Source organism: Xyrauchen texanus, chromosome 13, assembly GCF_025860055.1.
Source record: "Xyrauchen texanus isolate HMW12.3.18 chromosome 13, RBS_HiC_50CHRs, whole genome shotgun sequence".
Taxonomy (NCBI): domain Eukaryota; kingdom Metazoa; phylum Chordata; class Actinopteri; order Cypriniformes; family Catostomidae; genus Xyrauchen; species Xyrauchen texanus.
In genome coordinates this window covers 44891719-44913982 of record NC_068288.1, presented here as the reverse complement: position 1 = coordinate 44913982, position 22264 = coordinate 44891719, and the positions used below count along the sequence as shown (strand labels likewise).

Here is a 22264-nt window from a genome sequence, read left to right as displayed (position 1 = left end):
ATGTCTCTGTGGCAGGTCGTGATCCTACACACCCGGTCCCGTATTAGGCTTATCAAGCCTCCGTAAACGATCTCACTCTCTCGCACGATCCCCTGCAGTCGAGCTTTAAACAGGCCAATTGGAGGGTAGAGTCACTTGGGGTAACCTTCTTGTGGTCACTATAATGTGGTTCTCACTCTCGGTGGGGGCGTGTGGCGCTATGTCTCCGTGGTAACTCAACAAGCCACATGATAATATGCACGGATTGACGGTCTCAGACGCGGAGGCAACTGAGATTCGTCCTCCGCCACCACGAGGACTTACAGCGCATTGGGAATTGGGCATTCCAAATTGAGGAGAAAAAAAGTTAAATATCGGATATTTGTCATGGACGGTCACAGTTCTAAAGGGGTCCTCCCTGTTTTATAGTTTTGTCTCTTGACAACAAAATGACTATACCTACAATATGTTGGTTAGACCACCTGACTTTGATTTAGTGCACAACATTTTTTTAAATAATACATGTAACTAATATATGAATAAAACAAATGTGACAGCTTGTTTTTTTTTATAAAATAATAATAAAAGCTTATTCCAAACTACCTATACAAACAGTTTCTTGTACTTAGTATTTTAATTGTAGCTTTTAATGAGACTTTTATTATTATTACAATTTAAATATCACCAGACAGTTTTACCATATATAAATATATAAATGACATTAAAAATGAATTTGAACTCAGAAATGTAAAACATGTTCATCAATGCATTTTTTGATGTATTTTTGAATCACTTAATACAAAACACAACATTTTTTATTTGCGAGTTATATATTCCTTACGAGTCGATTGACAACACACATCCAACCAGTTCTGCTCCAACAATCGGTTGTACAACTTGTTCTACAGATGTTCCGCCTTAGATGTTAATGTGGAAAACAAATGAATTGCTTCATGGCAATATGCTTCTCTTGTAATAGAGGAAGAAGTAGTGTTGAGGAGAAAAAGAGGGGCAAATTATGGGTCTGGTTAGACCAACCCCTTTATCACCTATGGTTCCTCCCACTCCCTTATGGGGTGCGTAACCGAGCAGCCAATCCCCACAGCTTAGCGAGGACAGCACGCGCATGACCACATAACAGCAACAAGCGGCACACACCCAGTCTAATTTCTCTGTCTCTCTCCCTCTCTCAGTAATGCAGATGCACTGACTGTAAACACACAGCAGCAGGATACATCTCCCGACAACATTTGGTAGACAGTGCTCATGCTGAAGTAAGCATTCGCTAGAACGTTTGTGAATAAACATTCTCATTTCCCATTTACAGGAGTGGATAAGGCTTGAGCTAAAAGGTAGGAACAATTTAAGTAATTGATTATTGGGTTGTGTCTAAATGCACTTGAGGGAGGGTAGAAAACAACATCAGGTTAACTCTCCTGATGCCATACACATCACTTCAAACATAATACAGAATAGCGCAACAATCTGAAATACTACTAATTTGAAATGTTTGAGATTTATGTCTCATGTTTTAACATTACAGCCAGACTTGAATTGCAATTGGTCACACTTTATTTTACAGTGTCTGTGTTACACATGTTGCATTACTATTTATCATTACTACATTAATAAAAAAACAATACAAAAGTAATAACTGTACACAAGTACAAGAAACTCCAAAAAATAATTATTACCAGCATTACGTTTTATTTAATATTAAATATATCTAATGTATAAGATTATGCCAAACTAGTTGATATGGTGTTTTATTGAGAATTTCACAATTTTAAGCAAGTTTAATTATTTGGTACAAAGTTTGTACGGTTACACCACATTGACATTTTTGCCATCATCCCCCATATATTCACTCAAAATGTATTAAAACCAAAACTTTTAGACTAGGTCATCAATAAAAGAATGTATGCAAGTAATTTGTACATTTATTTTCAAATTTGAACCCTTTTAAATGTAACTAAACCACATGGACACAAAACGTCCATCACATCATTGACCCATTTACTTATATTCTCTTGGCAGGTGCTTTAATGAATTTAAAAGAAAGTCTGTTTGCCAACTGACCATTACTTCAACAGGTCAGAGATTGCACAGATGATCTTTCACTACGAAGCCAAGCAATTCTGAAGAGAGATTATTACCATTAAAAATAATTATTTAGAACTACAATGGAGGTTGTATTCTCTTGGCAGTCTTACACAAGTACGTACAAATCAAGAAAACACTATGTGTGACAGGGCGGAGGGCGGGTCGTGATTTTACACACCCCGTCCCTTATCAGGCTGATCAAGCCTCCGAGAGGGATAAAGGCAGACTGCGCAAGGTGGTGCGACGAGAGAGATCGTTTATGGTCAGCTGACCGTCATGTGTGTTTGTGTCTTTGGTTTCAGTTTTACATTAAACTGTTATTTATACTGTCAAGCCTGTTCTCGCCTCCTCCTTTCCAATGAACTGCGTTACACTGGTGCCGAAACCCTGGAAGGAGGAGGGATACGCCGTAGTAGAGTTCTCGCTACTACCATCCACCCCAATGGAGCAGCCGCGAAGGGAGAAGGGGCTCCTAACCGACTGCCTGGAGCAGTCAGGGCCGCTGCCAGGGGCGGAGGAGACCCCTTCTGTTCCCCGAGAGCGCAGTGGGGCATTCTGTCCGCCAGGGGCTGGAGGACTGCCTCCAATCCGCCCGGGGAGGCACAGCTGTCGTTCGTTAGAGGGTGGAGGAGTGGCCAAGGACCAAGCTATCGGCGTATCGGAGAACCGGCCTGACAGTATAAATAATAGTTTAATGTAAAACTGAAACCAAAGACACAAAAACAGATGACGGTCAGCTGACCGTAAACGATCTCTCTCGTCGCACCACCTTCCGCAGTCGGCCTTTATCCCTCTCGGAGGCTTAATTAGCCTGATAAGGGATACGGGTGTGTATGATCACAACCCGGCCACACCCTCCGCCCTGTCACACAATGAAACAGTCAATAACATACTTTCTAAGTGTTTGATTTCAAGGTGAAGTGAAGAGTTTAAGTTTAAGCCATTGAAACACTTACTTGAATAATAAATTAACCAGTCTGAAATTCCCCAAAACATTCCCTATAATATCCTTAAAGGAAATTTCTGGGTTTGTAATGTTGAATATCACAAAAAATGTATTTCGACTCATCCCTCCTTTGCTCTAAAAAAAGCACAAATCTGTTACAGTGAGGCACTAACAATGGAAGCGAATAGGGCCAATCCGTAAACAATAAAATCCTCACTGTTTCAAAAGTATAGCTGCAAGAGGCAAATAATATGAGAATTACAATTATTTTTGCTTGATAAATAGATTACTAACCTTTTCTGTGTAAGTATATCCAACCCTAAATTACATTTTCAACAACTTTACAGCTGAAAAAACACACAAAATACTAAACAAAAGCAAGTGCTTCTATAGGCAAACCCAATGTTAGATTGAGAAACTTTTCCACATATGTGAATAAGGCCAGTATTTGTGCAAATGTGTCTTGAAAATAATTACAGCAAGCAAATACATCTTAATAGTCCTAAATGTAGGCTTCATATTCTTTATGAAAAATACACTTTCAATTGCTTAAATCATTACAATTGCTGAATTGCTGCTTGCCTGATAACTAGAAAATGAACAAATCATCCTCTTAAAATCTAAATTCTGATTACTGCTGGCACAACACTAATTGCGGTAGGCAAATAACACTAACTTGCGCTGAAAAAAATGACAATAACTTAATTTTGATGCGCATGGCGTGGTACTACGCCAATGCAGAAAGCACCTAAATAAAGGAGCACGCAGTCATTTTTTTAATATTTCTAAAAACAAATAAATATTATTAGTAGAGTATTTTTTTTAAATGTCAAAAATAATGCATACAAACTTGAGATGAAGACTCCAGTCATATCGGTCTTAACCCTTATGCATGTACGATCAAACCGGTGTGATTACGTTAGGCTAGGCTCAGATGCGTATGATCAAACTGGTGTGATCTGCATTTAAAATCGGTTGTCATAATGAACCAGCAGCTCAAATAGTCTTTTCAACATAACAATATCTTTATTTTTATATATATTACAAACTTTAAAACAATCACTAAATAAAAGTATAAAGCCGTTACCATCAGAGTGCACAATTTAGATGCAGCGCTGCGGCCATGTTTTCTGGCTTCAACGGCTGAGGTCGCGTCTTATTTTTTATCTGTCAATGACTTTAATGTATATGCACATACATTTACAAATGTTTTTACCTTTTTTGTATTACCAATACAAATAAAAATATGAAACGAGACAGCCTCGATAACGTATGCGTCCGACAAATGCGACCTCCGGAGGAGGCATCCTTCCAAACGAGACATAGACAAAGAATATACAAACAAGTCAGTTAGTTCGAGCCTTCTCCCAAACTCAGAATCCCATCTTGCATTGCAATGAAAATATGGCGGCACGCATATCCGGCAAGCGCATTCACGATCGCATCTTTTCTATTATAATGAATCATTATAAACATCTAAAAACCATTATATGTTTAATAATATATAATCTGACCTTCAGTTCACCAACTGTGATACGCGTCAGTGAAGTTTACTATTTAAGACTCAGGGCTCAACTGTGCGCAAGACGTAACGGTACGCGGAGGAAAAAATGGCTTTATTCTACCAGCTATACTAGGCGCACATTCATGTATGCCCCCATGTTGTGATCATATAACCATTTGAATATGAATCGCTTTATCTCTAAATACCCCATTTACTGAGAACGTGCTTGATGCTTTATCTATGCCACTAGGTGGCAGTGAACATAAACATGAATATTGCTGAATGCACCTGAATCAAGCTTAATTAATTTTTGTTTTTGTGCTCTGTTCCAGAAGATCTATTGATGCTTTTCTAATGCTGGACTATTATGGTCCAGCTTGAGAGCACCAAGTGCGGTTTTCTCCTTTGTCTTGGAATCTGCATACTAATCTGTTTCACCATCTACATGAAAGTCAAAGTATCCAATATCCCTCAAGCTATTGGCCCTCCAAATGTCATGAGCTGCCCACCCCTGCCCGACAACTGTCCAATTCTTCCATCGCCATCTTCTGGGTATAAATGGCAGCGAAAGAACTGTAAGGAGATCAGCAATATCAACAAACCCAAAGTGAACTGCACTCGATTGCGGTCAGAACTTCAATTCATTATGATGCCACTGAGCAAAGAGGAAAAAGAGTTCCCTTTGGCCTTCATCATCACCATACACAAGGAGCTAGAAACATTTGTGAGGCTCCTGAGAGCGATCTATGCACCTCAGAACGTCTACTGCGTTCATATAGACGCTAAAGCGCCAGAAGAATACAAGAAAACTGTCCAGAACTTGGTAAGGTGCTTCCCAAATGTCTTCTTGCCATCTGTCAGCGAAAGGGTGGTCTACGCTGGCTTCTCCCGTCTTAAGGCTGACATCAACTGCATGAAGGAACTGGTAAGATCTCCAACAAAATGGAGAAGAGTTATAAACTTGTGTGGCCAGGACTTCCCCATCCAAACCAACTTGGAGTTGGTCCGGTACATGCACAGCTCTGAATGGAAAGACCGGAATATGACACCTGGAGTCAAGCAGCCACCAACTATGCAGCACAGGACTCAGTTTCAGTACGAAGAGGTAAAAGACTCCCATGTGGCACGAAAGGGCAAGGGTGCAAAGAAGGGACCTCCTCCGCACAACTTGACTATCTATTTTGGGACTGCTTATTACGCCTTGACAAGACAGTTTGTGGAATATGCCCTCAGCAGCCCGCTGGCCCAAGACTTGCTGAAGTGGTCTAAAGATACCTTCAGCCCTGATGAACATTACTGGGTAACATTAAATCACTTGGAGGGTAAGCTAAAACTACACCAAGAAATTACATTGACTAGGGTTGGAATCTATGTCTTTTCCATGCATCGATAATCAGAAAATTTTCCAGATGATTATCAACCTATATCTGCCTTATATATATATATATATAGAGAGAGAGAGAGAGAGAGAGAGAGAGAGAGAGAGAGAGAGAGAGAGAGAGAGAGAGAGAGAGAGAGAGTGAGAGCTACTCATAGTCTTCATCCATATTTCTCAACAAAACGCTGGACGTGTCTGACAGACAACAAGGCACGTCCTAAAATTAGAAAAAATAATGTTTTTATGAAGGTACGCATACCGTCGCCACCTCTCGCCATCTGTTGATGCTGCCCATCTATGACTTTGAAGACGGTGTCAAATTCTGCACCACCACGGAGAGCAACTCGCAAAGTTTTCCATTAACTTCAAACCAAATTATTATCAAAGGACATTTTATATTATTTACTCTAGCATCACTGGATGATATATTGAGTCATTTTGAATTAGTAATGGCAATGTTTCTGTAAAAAGCTCTTCGTTTGGGGCAATGGAGGAGTTAGGAGACAGCGAAGCAAGTTCAAGGTCAGGGTTTTTAATCTTCAGTTCCACACACACAATCGACAGTAACCGTCAATAAAATAAAGTTTATAAATAAATGAAAAAGCACTCTCTGCTCGTAGCTGTTGTGCTTGCTGGTCACTCTCTTTCTGTATACTCTCTCTCTCCCTCTTTGGGCACTCGGCGTACCTTTTATGTCTCCCTCCACATCACTATAACGAGAGACAGGTGTTAGGGTTAATTATGAACCAGGTGACAAGCATTTTCAGAAGTAGACACCTCATTTCGTGCCGCTTCTACGACTCTATTGTGTCATGTGTCAGCTGGACTTGAACCGCGGTCCATCAGGTCTATCTACGCTCTATCAGTTGAGCTACCGTGCAAGCTATTTGTGTTAAAATAAGTTAATATATGTATATATATAGTGAATGAATGAGTTGTTGTAGCACCAGGGAATTGTACCTGGAGACACATTAAATAAGTTTGCAAAACTGTACATAGAGCCACGTTTTCACTATGAGACCAGGTTGTGAAAAAATTTGGCTGTACACGGATAGTACACCGTATAACGTGCCAATGACAACATTTGCGTTGCTCTGAAGATGCACATTTGTTGCTTCTTGCTGGCGTAATGGTAGGTGAACAAAACGCTTAATGAATGGATTTAAAAGACTCGAGTCACTGGAGTTAATCAAAATCCCAACAACAACTTAGAAATCCATGAACAAAGACAAGCTGAATGATGTTTAGAAAGCTACTTGGCCAATCAAATTCAAGGAGCGGAACTGTTGCATTCTCAGAAGTATGGGTGCATCTTGCTGTTTGTTGCCATAAAGTGCTTTCAGATTTCGTGAGAAGCTGTGGTGAGCTCAGAATCACATGGTCTTCCATTGTCTCCTTAGAAGCACCTGGCAGTTTCGTCAAAGGCGGGTGGGAAGGCAATATTCGTGCAATCAAATGGAGGGACCAAGAGGGAACTGCACACCAAGGCTGTGAAGGTACAAAATTGGATGGGTAACAATTATTTTTTATTATTATTTTTAGCCCCTTTTCTCCCAATTTGGAATGCCCAATTGCCACTATTTAGTAGGTCCTTGTGGTGAAGTGGCTACTCACCTTAATATGGGTTATGGAGGACAAGTCTCATTTGCCTCCGCTTCTGAGACAGTCAATCACTGCATCTTATCACGCGGAGACTCGCAGCATGTGGAGGCTCATGCTACTCTACGCAATCCACGCAGAACTTACCACATGCCCCATTGAGAGTGAGAACCACTAACCCCAAGGAGGTTACCCCAAATGACTCTACCCTCCCTAGCAATCGGGCCAATTTGGTTGCCAGATCTGGCTGGAGTCACTCAGCATACCCCAGATTTGAACTCGCGACTCCAGGGGTGGTAGTCAGTGTCAATACTAGCTGAGCTACCCAGTCCCCGCCAAACAATTCTTAATTAAAATATTGTATTCATTTCAGGCAAATTCAATCAAGTCACAATACAAGACACATTTACCTGAGAAGCAAAATTACATTAAGTCTAACAATTTTCAATTGTGAGGTTTATGTTATGCTTAAAACAAGAAGCAAACAAAAGGATTTTTATCTTACCGTATTGGCAATTTCTTTCTTTGATTTAAGCATAAAGATTTTGTTAGAATGTTTCTTCTGAAGTAAATGTATCTTGTTTTATAGATATTTCAACATTTGATTAGGGAAAGAAAAAATACTGTGTAAGAAAATGATTTTCTGCAGTGAAGGTCTTTGTGCAATCAAAACATTACAGTTGCAACCAATATTGTGTAATATCACATCGAGTAAATTGTTCAATATCTAATTTGATATTACGTAATCCCACAATCTGCCTTGAGTATTTACAACCTCACATCTAATGACATCAAGAATGCTGTGTTTGTACTCACAGGACGATATGTCAGGGACATCTGCATCTTCGGGATTGGGGATTTACCATGGGTCGTTAACAAAGACAGCATGTTTGCGAATAAATTCGAGACTGCAAGCTTCCTCGAAGCTTTGGATTGCATGGAACTGTGGCACAGGAATAAACTTCTCCAACAAGCCAAAGTTCCCATTCAGCCATCATGGAATCTTGCAAAAGTGGTCAATGTAAACAGCCGGAGGTTGAACGTAAAGACTGTTTTGGACCAAATATAGCCTGATTGACTGTCATAAAGAAAGGGAACTAAGGCAAAATTCTAACCAATAGTAACCTATTGTTTTCAGGCTTGACAACTACCACAGTCTTAAAACCATCCAAAATGACAGATCACAAAATAAGCTGTTATATCCATTAGCATCCGTTCCTGTGCTTGTTAAAGTGGCGAAACCAAAACTTTATGTATGCTGCATTTACAAATGTCAAGGGAAAATATCAAAGACCTCAGTGGAAGATTTACTTCGTTCAACAATACAAATTTGCAGGACATACTGTACACAATATACAGACAAATATACAGCTCTTGAAGTTTTAACATTGTGTGAATGTTAATAGTTTTGTGAGTGTTTCAGTACTATAGCTAGTAATATAACTGTTGTATTGTTAAAAGTAACATTAGTCATTATTTATGAATTTACAATTAACATTTTAATGCAGTTTCTGAAGCATTCATTAAGGGGATAAACTGTAGTCGAAATCAATTAAGATTTATTTATGTTCTTTTTCAAGGTTCTTTGTAGTTGACTGTCCAAAAATTGTTGATAAAAGTTATAAATGTGCAATATAGTGCAATTGCTTCCTATGGTTTTACTTATTGCAATACTGTCGTGAGCGTTCAAACAGTAGGGGTGGACAATTAGACTTTTTCACATGTCACCTCAGGGTAAAGCTACTTCTATGCGTTTGCAGCTATTGCTTTAGTTTACATTTGCCTCTAATAATGCTTCTTGCCTCTTAAGTGTGGTCTGTTTTACACAACATAATTTTCACAGAAATCATTTATCATCTTTTCACAAACTGATTCTGCTATTCAAGCCGCAGTGTCTTTTGAGTTTATGTGCTCAAATGCAGCGCTGCAATGGTTTCTTCGCCAGCTCCTGTCTTATTATCATTCAAGTCTCCATCCTCTCATCACCATATCATGCGACATACATTTTAAAAAGCTATTCCCAATTCAACTGAACCTCATAAGAAACTCCCAAAATATGAAATGCAATGCATGAAAGTGTCCGTGGTGTGAGCGATCAGACACGCTGCTTCTCATTCTGGAGCTGTACAGGGAGGGGATCAAGGCTGCCGAGGATTTTCTCCGCACACAACGTGCCGTTTTCACTTACGATAATGCAGAGTGACCCAAACAGACACAGAGAATGAAATTACAGCGCATTCACAAGTTATTTATAACCGGTGTAGTCTAGTAGCCTGAATTTCTCACCGAATATGCTTGATTAAGTCACGCTATGCACGTATATTCTTTTACCATAATCAAGCTAAGGAAACAGAAATATTCAACAAGACTCCAGTGGTTTAATCCATGTCTTCAGAAGTGATATGATAGGTGTGGGTGAGAAACAGATCAATATTTAAGTCCTTTTTTTTACTCTTAAATCTCCACTTTAACTTTCACATTCAGATGTAAACGTGAAAGTGGAGATTTAGAGTAAAAAAAGGACTTACATATTGATCTGTTTCTCACCCACACCTATCATATCACTTCTGAAGACATGGATTAAACCACTGGAGTCTTGTTGAATACTTCTATGTTTCCTTAAAGTGATTTTTGGAGCTACAAAAGGTGTACAAAAGATGTAAAAATCAAACCTTAGCATTGTGATTTGTGATGGTGAATTTTGCATGGGCAAGCACCACTCACATATTCAGACAATGAGAAAAAAAAAAAAAAAGGAATTTCCTGAATTCTGATAAACAGGTGCTTGTGCCCATGCTAGTGTATATATGAAACTGTGGTCTTTATGCGTCATCTGAGCAATACTGCAATAGAAAAGATTGCAGCCTCTTATCTGGCCATATGAACCGGCCGCCTTTCCCTCGAGCCAAAAACAGGCATGATAGATGGGCATTCAAATGCTAAAATATATGTAACACAATACATAACCACATGTTATGATAAACAGCACAATGAAGTTAAAATGTTGGCTTCAGAGATATCAATCCCTCAGGCGTTTACATACCATATTCAAATTTTCCGTATGTTTTTCAAAGCACAGATCAGCACGCCATGTTCAATGTAAACTTGTTTATACTGCTTAAAGACTGCATGCAATTTCCCCATTTCTGCCATGATGCTCTGATTAAGACAAATGTGACGGATATTCATTAGCTCACCGAGCCTGAAACCAATTAAAATGAAGCAGGGGACTGCAGAGTTAATCATTCACTACTGAGAGTACAGTACACTGCAGACAAATCAACACTCATTAGCCATGGTCCAAACCAGTCCAAGCCCAACCATTCTCCGTACACACAGTAGAACGTATAGACATTAAAAGCAGGGTGATCATTACCAGATTACATTTTACAAGTACGGAAAAGTACACAACTTCAGTTGCTGGCTGACTATAGCTCTTATCTTCACATATGATGATAAGCCATTGTCCAGTCGTATCTACTGGCTATAAACCAAATTACTATTAGCAATAATGTACCACCACTATATTGTCGCAGATAAAGGTTATTGTCAGCCATGCAATGCACCGGCTCCTTCTGCTAGAAGATATAGTCCCTGACATGTAAACTGAAAGGCTGTTCACCCTGAAAGTGTTCTTGCATCCACCCTCAATATCGTGAATATCACAATGATTTTAATGATGCTTTTATTTGGCCATTATATAGTCAATTTCACGATCCTTCAGGACTGCACAATTAATCAAAATAGATAAATGGCCATATGTGATAATTAAACTGCAAAAGGCTCTTCTGAATCAACAGGTGACGCACTGTTCTGTGCATATGTGAGGCTCATGGGCTCGTGTTTTTAGAGCTTTTAGAGCAGTTCATATATATTTTGAAAGAAAACGTACTTCATGCTCAAGCATTCGCACAATTCCAAACCGCTACGAGTTATTATACACATCTACAAATGCTGCGCAGTATAACAGAAAAGGATAAGTGGACTAGTTTTAGCACACATTGTTTATTCACAAACTTTATTTAAGTAAAAATATATGAAGGTAAATAATGGTTTCAATTAAGCTACTTATCATTGTATATTAAATATAAATATAAAAGTGCATTTCACCCATTCACACACATATTCATACACCAATGGCGGCAGAGCTGCCATGCAAGGCGCTAGCCTGCCATTGGAAGCAACTTGGGGTTCAGTGTCTTGCCCAAAGACATTCGGCATGTGGAGTCATGTGGGCCAGGAATCGAACCACCAACCCTGCGACTGCAGCCAACCCGCTCTACCACCCGAGCCACAGCCGCTCCCATCATGGTGAAGAGTGGAGCTTGAGCGTATGTTGAGGACCAGTATATTTTGAGTATTCTACATTAGAAGTACACCGATATATCGGTTCTACCTATTGATCGTGCCAATAGTTGCTTTATGGAACTATAGTTATCAGCAAAAATATATGCCGATAGTTGAGGATAGTTTTTGCATCATTACAAAATAAGAGTCCCCGGTGTCGCATTCAGTGTTATGCATATTTTAATTAAGGACAAACTGCATCTGGGAATTTATTCATTTAGGACTCTTTGTCTGTGCCATCATAGTTGGGAAAAAAACTATTTATTTTTACATTCTACAAATCTAATTTAAAAACGATTGGCCAATTAATTGGTTATCAGCCTTTCCCACCACCTTAGTTACCAGTATCATCAAAATCCACAATTGTCAAGGTATAATGACTAAGTTGCACTTCCCACCACATTTCCCCCAACATCTCCTGTCACTAGCTAGCATATCACAAAAAAACAGTTTCATTTGAGTTGTTTTGGCAAGTTAGTTTTGTTGGGTTTACTTCATTTAATTAGGCTAATTGAAGTACTCAAGTTGAAATTACAAGGTATAAAGTTCAGCCAAAGAGTTATATTTTGAGTGAACTGTATCTCTAAATACATGGATCCACTACGCGGCATGCCGACAATAGTCTTCAGCTAGGACTATAGTCCTAATATACTGTTGTTGAACATTATTACTTAAAACATTTTAATTCCTATTAAAACATTACACAAAACGGTCTTATTTTGACCATCCAATTAGGCATTAATACATCATAAAGGAAACCATTCACCCTTAATCAATAAATTCAAAATTAATCTTTAGTCTGGCAAATTCAAAAGCATAATCTATTATTGCATTTCTACTACTGCATTTTGTTGTCTTTGTACTTGTACTCTGCACAATGACAATAAAGTTGAACCTAATCTAATCTAATCTATTAAACAAATATTTAATCCAAGAGCTCTGACCAAGACATATGAAGAAGATTAAACATATTTTGCATGAAGTAAACAAATGCAGCATATTCTGGCAATGTCACTGGTTTTTACCCTGTAGGGTTTCATGAAAATTATTAGCATACAGCTGATCCAATAAAGCACTTACACAGAAAATCAACAAACACAAAAGGTAGAGATGCAGCGATAGCTGGCCCAGAGGGGAACATGCAAACATAAAAAAAAAAGCATAGGGGTTTTTGTTCACTCACCTTATGGCAGATCTCAGTCTTGACCTCTTTGAGTGCTCGCTCTGAGAAAACACATCCACACGTCTACAGGAAACAAAACCTGACACAAAGTCATTGCAATTAAAATCACATGTATTATAACACCCTCAAGGGAACATGGATATAGAAATGTATATATTTATCATTTGTCCAGTATACATGGACAGTCCTTCAATTCCATTTAAAAAGCATCTCAGGATGCACTTCATGAACAGTGTGATACTTTTAAGAAGCTCAAATATAAGAGTTTCAAATATGTCTATCACTACATAATTCCTATATTTCCATGTTTTAATGACTTTCCTGTAATATTAACATCTGGATAATAGTAATAATAAAGTATGAGAAGGTGTTTTAGAACTATTGCCTGGAACTCTGTCACTGATCTCACACGTGTGTTCGGAAAAGGCTTCATATTTTCAGCCTGATCTCATGAATATTACATGACATTTTTGCAAAGTGAAATGACGAGCTTCATTACACATTTCACTGCAGTTTTCCAGTAAAATATCCAGCGGGGGGCACCAAAAGCGAGTGAAATAGTGTTGTATTCCGATGAGGTTTTTAAAGTGAATTTTAGACAAAGGTGTTAATGAGTGAAACATACCTCCCTAACCTAAAACTTTACCTTAAACCTAAACAATAGTGATCTAAACCAAATGACAGGTGAACAAAAGAGACTTTGTTACCCTAAACCAAAACCGATAGTGTCCTAACAGCAAGTGCAACATGAAAAGCACATTTTCTGAAGCAACCACATCATTTTGTGTGGCTTCTATGACACTTTCGTCTCACGTGTCAGCTTGCGTGTTTGGCTTGGCTCGAATTGCGTACGTTAGAGTCCAAAGTCCATCACTCTATCAGGTGAGATTTATATAATTATATTGGAATAAGTGTGTAAATGTAGGTGAGTCTGTAATACAAGGGTTAAAATGTATCGTTTTTCAAATGATGCGTTATGGTGAAAGTGCTTAGTTACCGTAACAGCAGTGTTTGAGCGAAAAATACGTCTTTATAAAGTCATAAATCAGCCTTTGAAGTCGTGATTTGTGTGAAAGTGAATAAAATGCAAAATTGTTGTAGCACCTATAGTGTTCATTTCACCTGAAAACAGCAGTGAAATCTATTTTATCTGTGGTCAATAGCAGTGCATGACCTGACAGTATGTTGTCTTACTTGTGTTTGCCATTCATCTCCAGACTGACGACAGGACATATGAACATGGCACAGTTCATGTCTTCATAACAATCTCCTTTAATGTTCCTGCTTTCACCCTCCCATGCTGGGTTATCAGTGAGGTTCAACTCCTTCACATCCTACAAAACACATTAACACACACACACAGTTCAAACATTATGTATCAGGTATATGGTCCTATAACAAGCCTATAGTCACACTTTTATGCATGACTTAAAAACTCTCAGGGCTCATTGTTACAGTTGAACATGTACTGACCTTGATTCCACGGATGTGAGCCACAACCTCAGTGGTTGGCCTCTGCTGACTTATCCAACAGGTACTCGATGATCACATCTTTATTATACAGTCTAGTGGAAGAAATGATACTTTCAATACACTTTTTATGGTTTCAATATAGTACTTTGTGTAGTAGAGTCTAGTTTATTTGGTAGATTATTACTAGGCTTTGTGGATTCCACTTGCTTTTTAATACAATTATGGCAGGTATTTTACATAAATGCTATAGTTTGTTATAGAAACCATAGATACTTGATGTGAGCATGGTAATAGGTAGGCCCTCAACATGCACACTGTTTTCACTATGGGGGGACATATGCAGAATTATGTGATATTAATTTAAAACAAGGCAAAATGTGTCAAACAGAGGTGAGAACACTATACTCTTGTTGGTATCTTTGTAAAACTCAAGATACAGTTAAAGTCAGAAGTTTACATACACCTTAGCCAAATACATTTCTTTCATCACATTCCCAGTGGGTCAGAAGTTTACATACAGTACACTTTGTTATTATTTATAGGATTGTCTTTAAAGTCATTAACTTGGGTCAAATGTTTTGGGTATCCTTCCACAAGCTTCTCACAATAAGTTGCTGGAATTTTGGCCCATTCCTCCAGACAGAACTGGTGTAACTGAGTCAGGGTTGTAGGCCTCCTTGCTCGCAGACGGATTGAGGTCAGGTCTTTGTGATGGCCACTCCAATACCTTGACTTTGGTGGTATGCTTGGGGTAATTGTCCATTTGGAAGACTCACTTGTGACCAAGCTTTTTCTTCCTGGCTGATGTCTTGAGATGTTGCTTCAATATAGCCACATATTTTTCCCTTCCGCATGATGCCATCTATTTAGTAAAGTGCACCAGTCCATCCTGCAGCAAAGCACCCCCACAACATGATGCTGCCAGCCATGCTTCATGGTTGGGATGGTGTTCTCCAGCTTCCAAGCATCACCCTTTTTCCTCCAAACATAATGATGGATATTATGGCCAAACAGTAAAATTTTTGTTTCATTACACCTGAGGACATTTGTCCAAAAAGTAAGATGGCAGTTTTGGAGCAATGGCTTCTTCATTGCTGAGCAGACTTTCAGGTTATGTCAATATAGGACTTGTTTTACTGTGGATATAGATACTTATATACCGGTTTCCTACAGCATCTTCACAAGGGCCTTTGCTGTTAAGGTTGCAGTGGTTTTACGGTATTGAGAAAAAAATGCAACCGGACGGAGAATCTCACCTGCGCGTGCGCATCTCCTTTCCTCCTTGACTGCCTGTCAGACTCGTCAACTTGCGCCACACACACTCACACACATGCAGCGGAGAAAATGTCATACAGAAGCAAGGCCTCTGACATAAGTGAGAGTGTGTGTGAGTTAAAGCAGTGTTTCTCAACTGGTGGGGAGCAGACAGCAGGGAAAGAACAATGCCATGGTTCTCCCATTGTAGATATGTCGGCAGCCGCCCAAGTGATAGACTATTTAGGACAGCTGAGGCAGATTTACCGATAATCTCACAATAAGCTAAAGGCTTCTCATCTGCACTTTCACACGAGTGTAACAGAACCAGCCCACAAACATGATATAGTCTACTATTCTCTCTGGCGTGTGCAACAACTCAGGCTTCCCTCAATATTGCAGCACGCAGACCTAATAACTGATGTGACCGATTTCAATTTTAGTGAGACTTTTCTAGTTTAAAGCATTTTGGAGGAGGTCAAGGCGAACCTCTCAAACAGTAGGCAGACCTGACATGGAGAGAGAACTTCCTGTAGATTTTGTTGTTGACAAACAAAAATAATGTCACTTGATGCTGTGGTGGTGGCATAGTGGGCTAAAGCACATAACTGGTAATCAGAAGGTTGCTGGATCGATCCCCACAGCCACCACCATTGTGTCCTTGAGCAAGGCACTTAACTCCAGGTTGCTCCGGGGGGATTGTCCCTGTAATAAGTGCATTGTAGGTCGCTTTGGATAAAATCGTCTGCCAAATGCATAAATGTAAATGTAAATGTAAAAATGATGCATGTCCTTGTATTTGAAAACCATGAACAAAACTATGTAACATAAAAGGAAATGCAGGCTATGTTTTTACTACATTTACATTTTACATTTATGCATTTGGCAGATGCTTTTATCCAAAGCGACTTACAGTGCACTTATTACAGGGACAGTCCCCCCGGAGCAACCTGGAGTTAAGTGCCTTACTCAAGGACACAACAGTGGCATCTTGGTGGTGCTGGGGCTTGAACCCCCAACCTTCTGGTCAGTAACCCTGAGCCTCAACCACTGAGCCACCACTGCCACTATGGCTTCCCTCGATATTGCAGCACGCAGACTATGGTGGGTCTATGGACTATGCACCCACCATTTTTACTATGGTGGGTCTACACGCCACTTGATTTCCAATGAAAAATCAGGGTCCTTTTTTCTTTTTTTTCATGATGTCAAGAAAAGAGGCACTGAGATTGAAAGTAGGCCTTAAAATACATACACAGGTACACCTCCAATTTTCTGGAATTTTCCAAGCTGCTTAAAGGCACAGTTAACTGTATGTAACATTTGACCCACTGGAATTGTGCTCAGTCAATTAAAATTGAAATAATCTGTCTGTAAACAATTGTTGGAAAAATTACTCATGTCATGCACAAAGTAGATGTCCTAAACAACTTGCCATAACTATAGTTTGCAAATATTAAATCATAAAGATTTAATGACTTCAACCTAAATGACTTCAACTACATATAATTAACACTCTTTATATAAATGCAAGTACCAAAAAATACATGAAAAGGAAAGTAATGATACCATAATAAACCACAGTTACTATGAAAAAACTTATAAGGGAGGTAAACATGTGAAGAAAACCTGGCACAATTAGCTAAATTAGCACAATGCTTCTGTCAATAATCTTAAAGGAATATTCTGGGTTCGATACCAGTTAAGCTCAATCGACAATATTTTGGAGTGAAAAAATCTACGTTTCAGTGAGACGCTTACAACGGACATTGATGGGTACATTTTTGGAGGATTTAAAGGCAGAAATGTGAAACTTATAATTTTATCAAAGCACTTACATTAATTCTTCTGTTGAAACTCATGTATTATTTGAGCTTGAAGGTGGTTTAAATCATAACTTTTCCCCCCCAAAAAAGTTGCCAAGCTATTTTATCACACAAAAATAATGTTAACACACATATTATTCACGTCTTGTGGGTACGCTTATGAATCAATCAGTATTTTTACATTTACGGACTAGCCCCATTCACTTCCATTGCAACCACATTTCTGCTTTATTTAAAGAAAAGGAGGGACACGTTGAAATGTATTTTTATGGTGATCACCATTATGCCATAATGCTGTGACTGACCTTAACATGGATTGAACCTGGAATATGACTTTAAACTTTTTTGTGCAACTGTTTCAGTTGGACACACACCACTCTAATTAGACGAACAAAATAGCAAAGAACAAACTCACCTGCCAATCTCACAGGCCACAATGGGACGCTTTAACTTCTCTTGACTCAGAGCACAATATTTCCATTTGGCAGCAAGTTCTGCATTTTTATCAACCTGTAAAACAAAAAGTTCTGATCTATTAACCAAAGTTATACAGATAGTAATGGAGTTTCTGTAACTCTACATACATAAGTAATTCTACATAATGGCAATTCCAGCATTATGGATGTGACATTTTCACTGAAAATATGGATTTTAACTTTTAATATATAAAAGTACTTTATTGCCAGTATGTCAAACAATTTTAATGTATAATTGATGAACCGTACGGAGAGTCCAGAGATCAGAAAGGTTTCTATCTGGACAAGTTTGTTTCCAGTTTTGTCATGACAATTACAATAAACACCTGATTTACACATAACACAATTTCCACATTTTGTTACACAACTTGTCAGGTCTCCTAAGCAACTAAATTGGCCCGGTTACTAGGGAGGGTAGAGTCACATGGGGTAACCTCCTTGTGGTGGTGATTAGTGGTTCTCTCTCAATGGGGCGTGTGGTGAGTTGTGTGTGAATTGTGGAGAGTAGCATGAGCCTCCACATGCTGTGAGTTTCCACGATGTCATGCACAATGAGTCACGTGATAAGATGCGCGGATTGATGGTCTCAGAAGTGGCCGAAACTGAGATTTGTCCTCCGCCACCCAGATTGAGGTGAGTAAGCGCGCCACCACGAGGACCTATTAAGTAGTGGGAATTGGGCATTCCACAATTGGGAGAAAAGGGGATAAAGTAAATAAATACAAAATTAGTCCACACACGAATGCTGGCTAGAGTTTGAGAATAGAAAACTAATATTACATCATTCTAATTAAAGGTCACCTGATAGGGGATTTTGCCGATATGTAAATAAGGTGGTGGGAAATGTCGATAACCAATTAACCGGCCTATAATAGTTTTTCAAATTGAATGTAAAAATAGAAAACAGAGTTATAGTATAAATGGAACGGTTGTGGCGTAGTGGGCTAAAGCACATAACTGTTAATCAGAAGGTTGCTGGTTTGATCCCCACAGCCACCACCATTGTGTCCTTGAGTAAGACACTTAACTCCGGGTTGCTCCGGGGGGATTGTCCCTGTAATAAGTGCACTGTAAGTCACTTTAGATAAAAGCATCTGCCAAATGCATAAATGTAAATGACACAAAACCTACACAAAGCCAAAACACACTGGGGACTCTTATTTTGAAATGCCTAAATGATTAAATAACTATCAGCAACTATCGACAGATTTTTGCCAAAAACCAAAAGTCCCAAAAAGCAACTATCGGCACAGATTAATCGTTAAACTGATATATCAGTGTTCCTCTAAGTCTAATAATATTACACTCACACATTGCACATTTATGAATCATTTCACATTTAAAAACATATTATATCATTGCAACTTTAATTGTATTTAAGTGCATGTATGCAACAGTCCTAACATTTTTTTGTGAATCCAATTTATATGGGTACAAATGATGATACAATGGTTCTGAAAGATGACCATATTCATGCACTAATGGTATTAACATATCACTTAAAATAATAACATGATATTATCTCAAACCCATGTTAAATCAATAGCACATGTACAACACTATGGCAATATAATGATGATGATTATTTTGAAAATCATAACAAATAGCCTAGACACTTGAAATTTAGCAGCCAGCCAATTGATAAAGGTTTAAGAAACATTTATTCACAAATATAAACAAAATAATTGTTTATTCCAATTCTATTTCACTATGAATGTAGAACATACAAACTTCGAGACATTCTCATGCTAATTCGCTACGAGCTGACTTCCGGAGAAGAAATTGACAATTCACAAGTATTTAAAGAATGTTTAATTACCTTTTCAACCTTTTTCGGTCCTTTAACTAATTCATGTCGTTTGGGAATTGTTCCGCCATCACACCCCATGATGAAAATCTGATTTAAACAGCTTTATTACTGAGAGAAATTATGACTGCCGCTTACAGTGAAAGCCTGTATCCGTGTAAACAACCAAAGAGTTTCAGTAAAGAGTGACCGCTGTGTGACTTCAGTTTAGACAGCGCCCCCTTTCGCGTTTTCAGGAAATTACATTTCTTACATGTTGTTTTAAGCACAGACCAGAAGAGGGCGCTAGATACCCTATTTTAGTTTTACGACCAGTGTTGGGTAAAAAGTAATTCATTACTCATAACTAATTACATATTCTACAGTGCAGTTTGATAATTAAAAGTAATTGCATTAATTATTACTAATCACTTTCTAAAACCCTGATCAACCTCGACCAGATGAAAAATACAAGGATAGACATGAAACAGTCCTCTGAATTCTTTCAAGTAAATCATATAAAATCCAATCAATTATTCATGAACCAGCCAAAGAATTTAAGGAGGGAGAATTAAATTAGAAAACATATATTTTAACATGTCATTACATGAAAAATTAAGAGTTTACTTTTTTTTTTTTTTTTTTTTTTTGTTTAACCTTTATTTAACCAGGAAAAGTCCCATTGAGTTACAGTAACTCTTCTCCCAGGGAGTCCTGGAGTAATCCCATACTTTAGTTTTGTCAATAAAAACGTTATTTAATTACAGTAATTAATTACTTAGTAATGCATTACACCCAACACTGATGATGACGTTGAAAAATAAGCACGTAATTTAATCCTTGTGCGTCAATAAAAAAAAATGACTCAGAGGTCCTTAAGAGGACAAAAATGTCTGTCAAAAAAAAAAAATATTATTTTCCACTTTCAATTAGTTGATTTTGGTAGTCCTGATCATAACTACCAAATATTCATTTTCAGTATTTTAACCCTTTAAATGCCGGTTTGTTTATAAAATGCCACTGAAGTTTTTTTTTTTTTTATGGAAAAAATTAATTATTTTCCATTTACAAAATGCTTTTGGGAATTATTTTTTTTATTTATTTATTTTTTGGTGGGGGATTATCATAGTCTGGGATGAGTCAATGATTAGAAACAACATTGATTTTGATGCATAATTATTTTTTGTAGTCAGATTAAAAATTTTTTTTACTCAGGATCTTGGAGGACAAAAATGTCCAAGTCAATGCCACTGTTGTTTTTTACACACACACGCGCACGCGCACACAACACACACACACACACACACACACACACACACACACAATTTTAGCTGCATCATTTATTAAATTGGTATGTATACAGCAAACAGTAAATAGAGGGAAAGCATGTATTTGCTCCATAGGCTAAACATGAGAAAATGGCGCCATCTGTTGGAAAATATAAAAAATTCAAATACTGAAGCCAGAGCTCTGGAATGAAAGTATAATATCATAGAATTCATGATTTTATGCTTTAAAGGCTCTGGGATCAAATATTGCCGTTTTAATGGGTTTCAATGAGGACATTTTTCTCCTGAAGGTCCTGAGAGTAACTATTTTGTGTACATAGTGTATAATAGATGTCAGTCATGGCAGTGCAGCTCCTATCTTCTTGAATGAGGGAACCTTGAAATCTCAAAAATGGTCAGTCAAGATTATGATTAAAGAAGATATTTAAAATTAGCAATAAAATCTGATAATATTGGAATCATAAATTGTGCTTCTTGACCTCATATTAAGCTAAAACACGAAATTTTCCCGGCTTGTATTGCTAATGTGCATGCGAGTTGATTGACAGGTGATGTCACCTAGAAGGTGATTGGCTCTTTGACATGTAAGGCGGGACTTCCTTCCTACATACGTTGACCGTTGAGCCCGAGAGCTTCTTGGATGGCCGTTGTCATTTCTCCGATTAATTTAAATAGAAGTGGTCTCAGTCCGTCTAAATGATCTCTGGCAATATTTCTAGTAGTCAGGCCCGTCTATGCTGCAGCTGGATTTTCAGCTATTTCGTTGCAATTTTGACACTTTCGACAATGAATATGAATCGAAATAGTCAGTGACAGGCCACTTAGTCTAATTCTGTAGGTGAGGGCTAAAAGTTGTCTTAATAGAGGAGGTGAGTGCTTATAAAGTGTATTTCCTGTGCCTTTAGGAACGGCTGATTGGTTTAACATTGACACGCACATCTGAGTGACCATTAGATTGTGCTGCGATATTTAAAGGAGTACTGCGGCTATATCGTTTATTAAACTGCATGGCCTCAAGTACATTTTTCTTTATTTTTTTTCTTCTTTACATTATCACATAAAACCATATAGTTCATCTCCATTATCTATATGCTCTACCAGTAATTCAGAAATTGTGTTAT

General features: G+C 38.2%; 1 protein-coding gene and 1 pseudogene across 1 annotated transcript; one reads left to right on the top strand and one right to left on the bottom strand.

Moving 5' to 3' along the window:
- Positions 1-20025, bottom strand: part of LOC127653919 (replication termination factor 2-like) — a 28972-nt pseudogene extending 8947 nt beyond the window's left edge.
- LOC127653886 (beta-1,3-galactosyl-O-glycosyl-glycoprotein beta-1,6-N-acetylglucosaminyltransferase 7-like) lies at positions 4900-8578 on the top strand. The gene is made up of 3 exons (XM_052140701.1): positions 4900-5854; positions 7311-7406; positions 8328-8578. Exons 1-3 carry the CDS (start codon positions 4900-4902, stop codon positions 8576-8578), a joined length of 1302 nt encoding a protein of 433 aa, XP_051996661.1.
- Positions 20026-22264: the final 2239 nt, after the last annotated feature.

Bases quoted from the DNA above. Each gene is read 5' to 3' on its own strand.
- LOC127653886 (XM_052140701.1), top strand. From the start codon at position 4,900: ATGGTCCAGCTTGAGAGCACCAAGTGCGGTTTTCTCCTTTGTCTTGGA. The intron at 5,855-7,310 runs GTAAGCTAAAAC...TTGTCTCCTTAG, and splicing joins AACATTAAATCACTTGGAGG to AAGCACCTGGCAGTTTCGTC. The intron at 7,407-8,327 runs GTACAAAATTGG...TTGTACTCACAG, and splicing joins TGCACACCAAGGCTGTGAAG to GACGATATGTCAGGGACATC.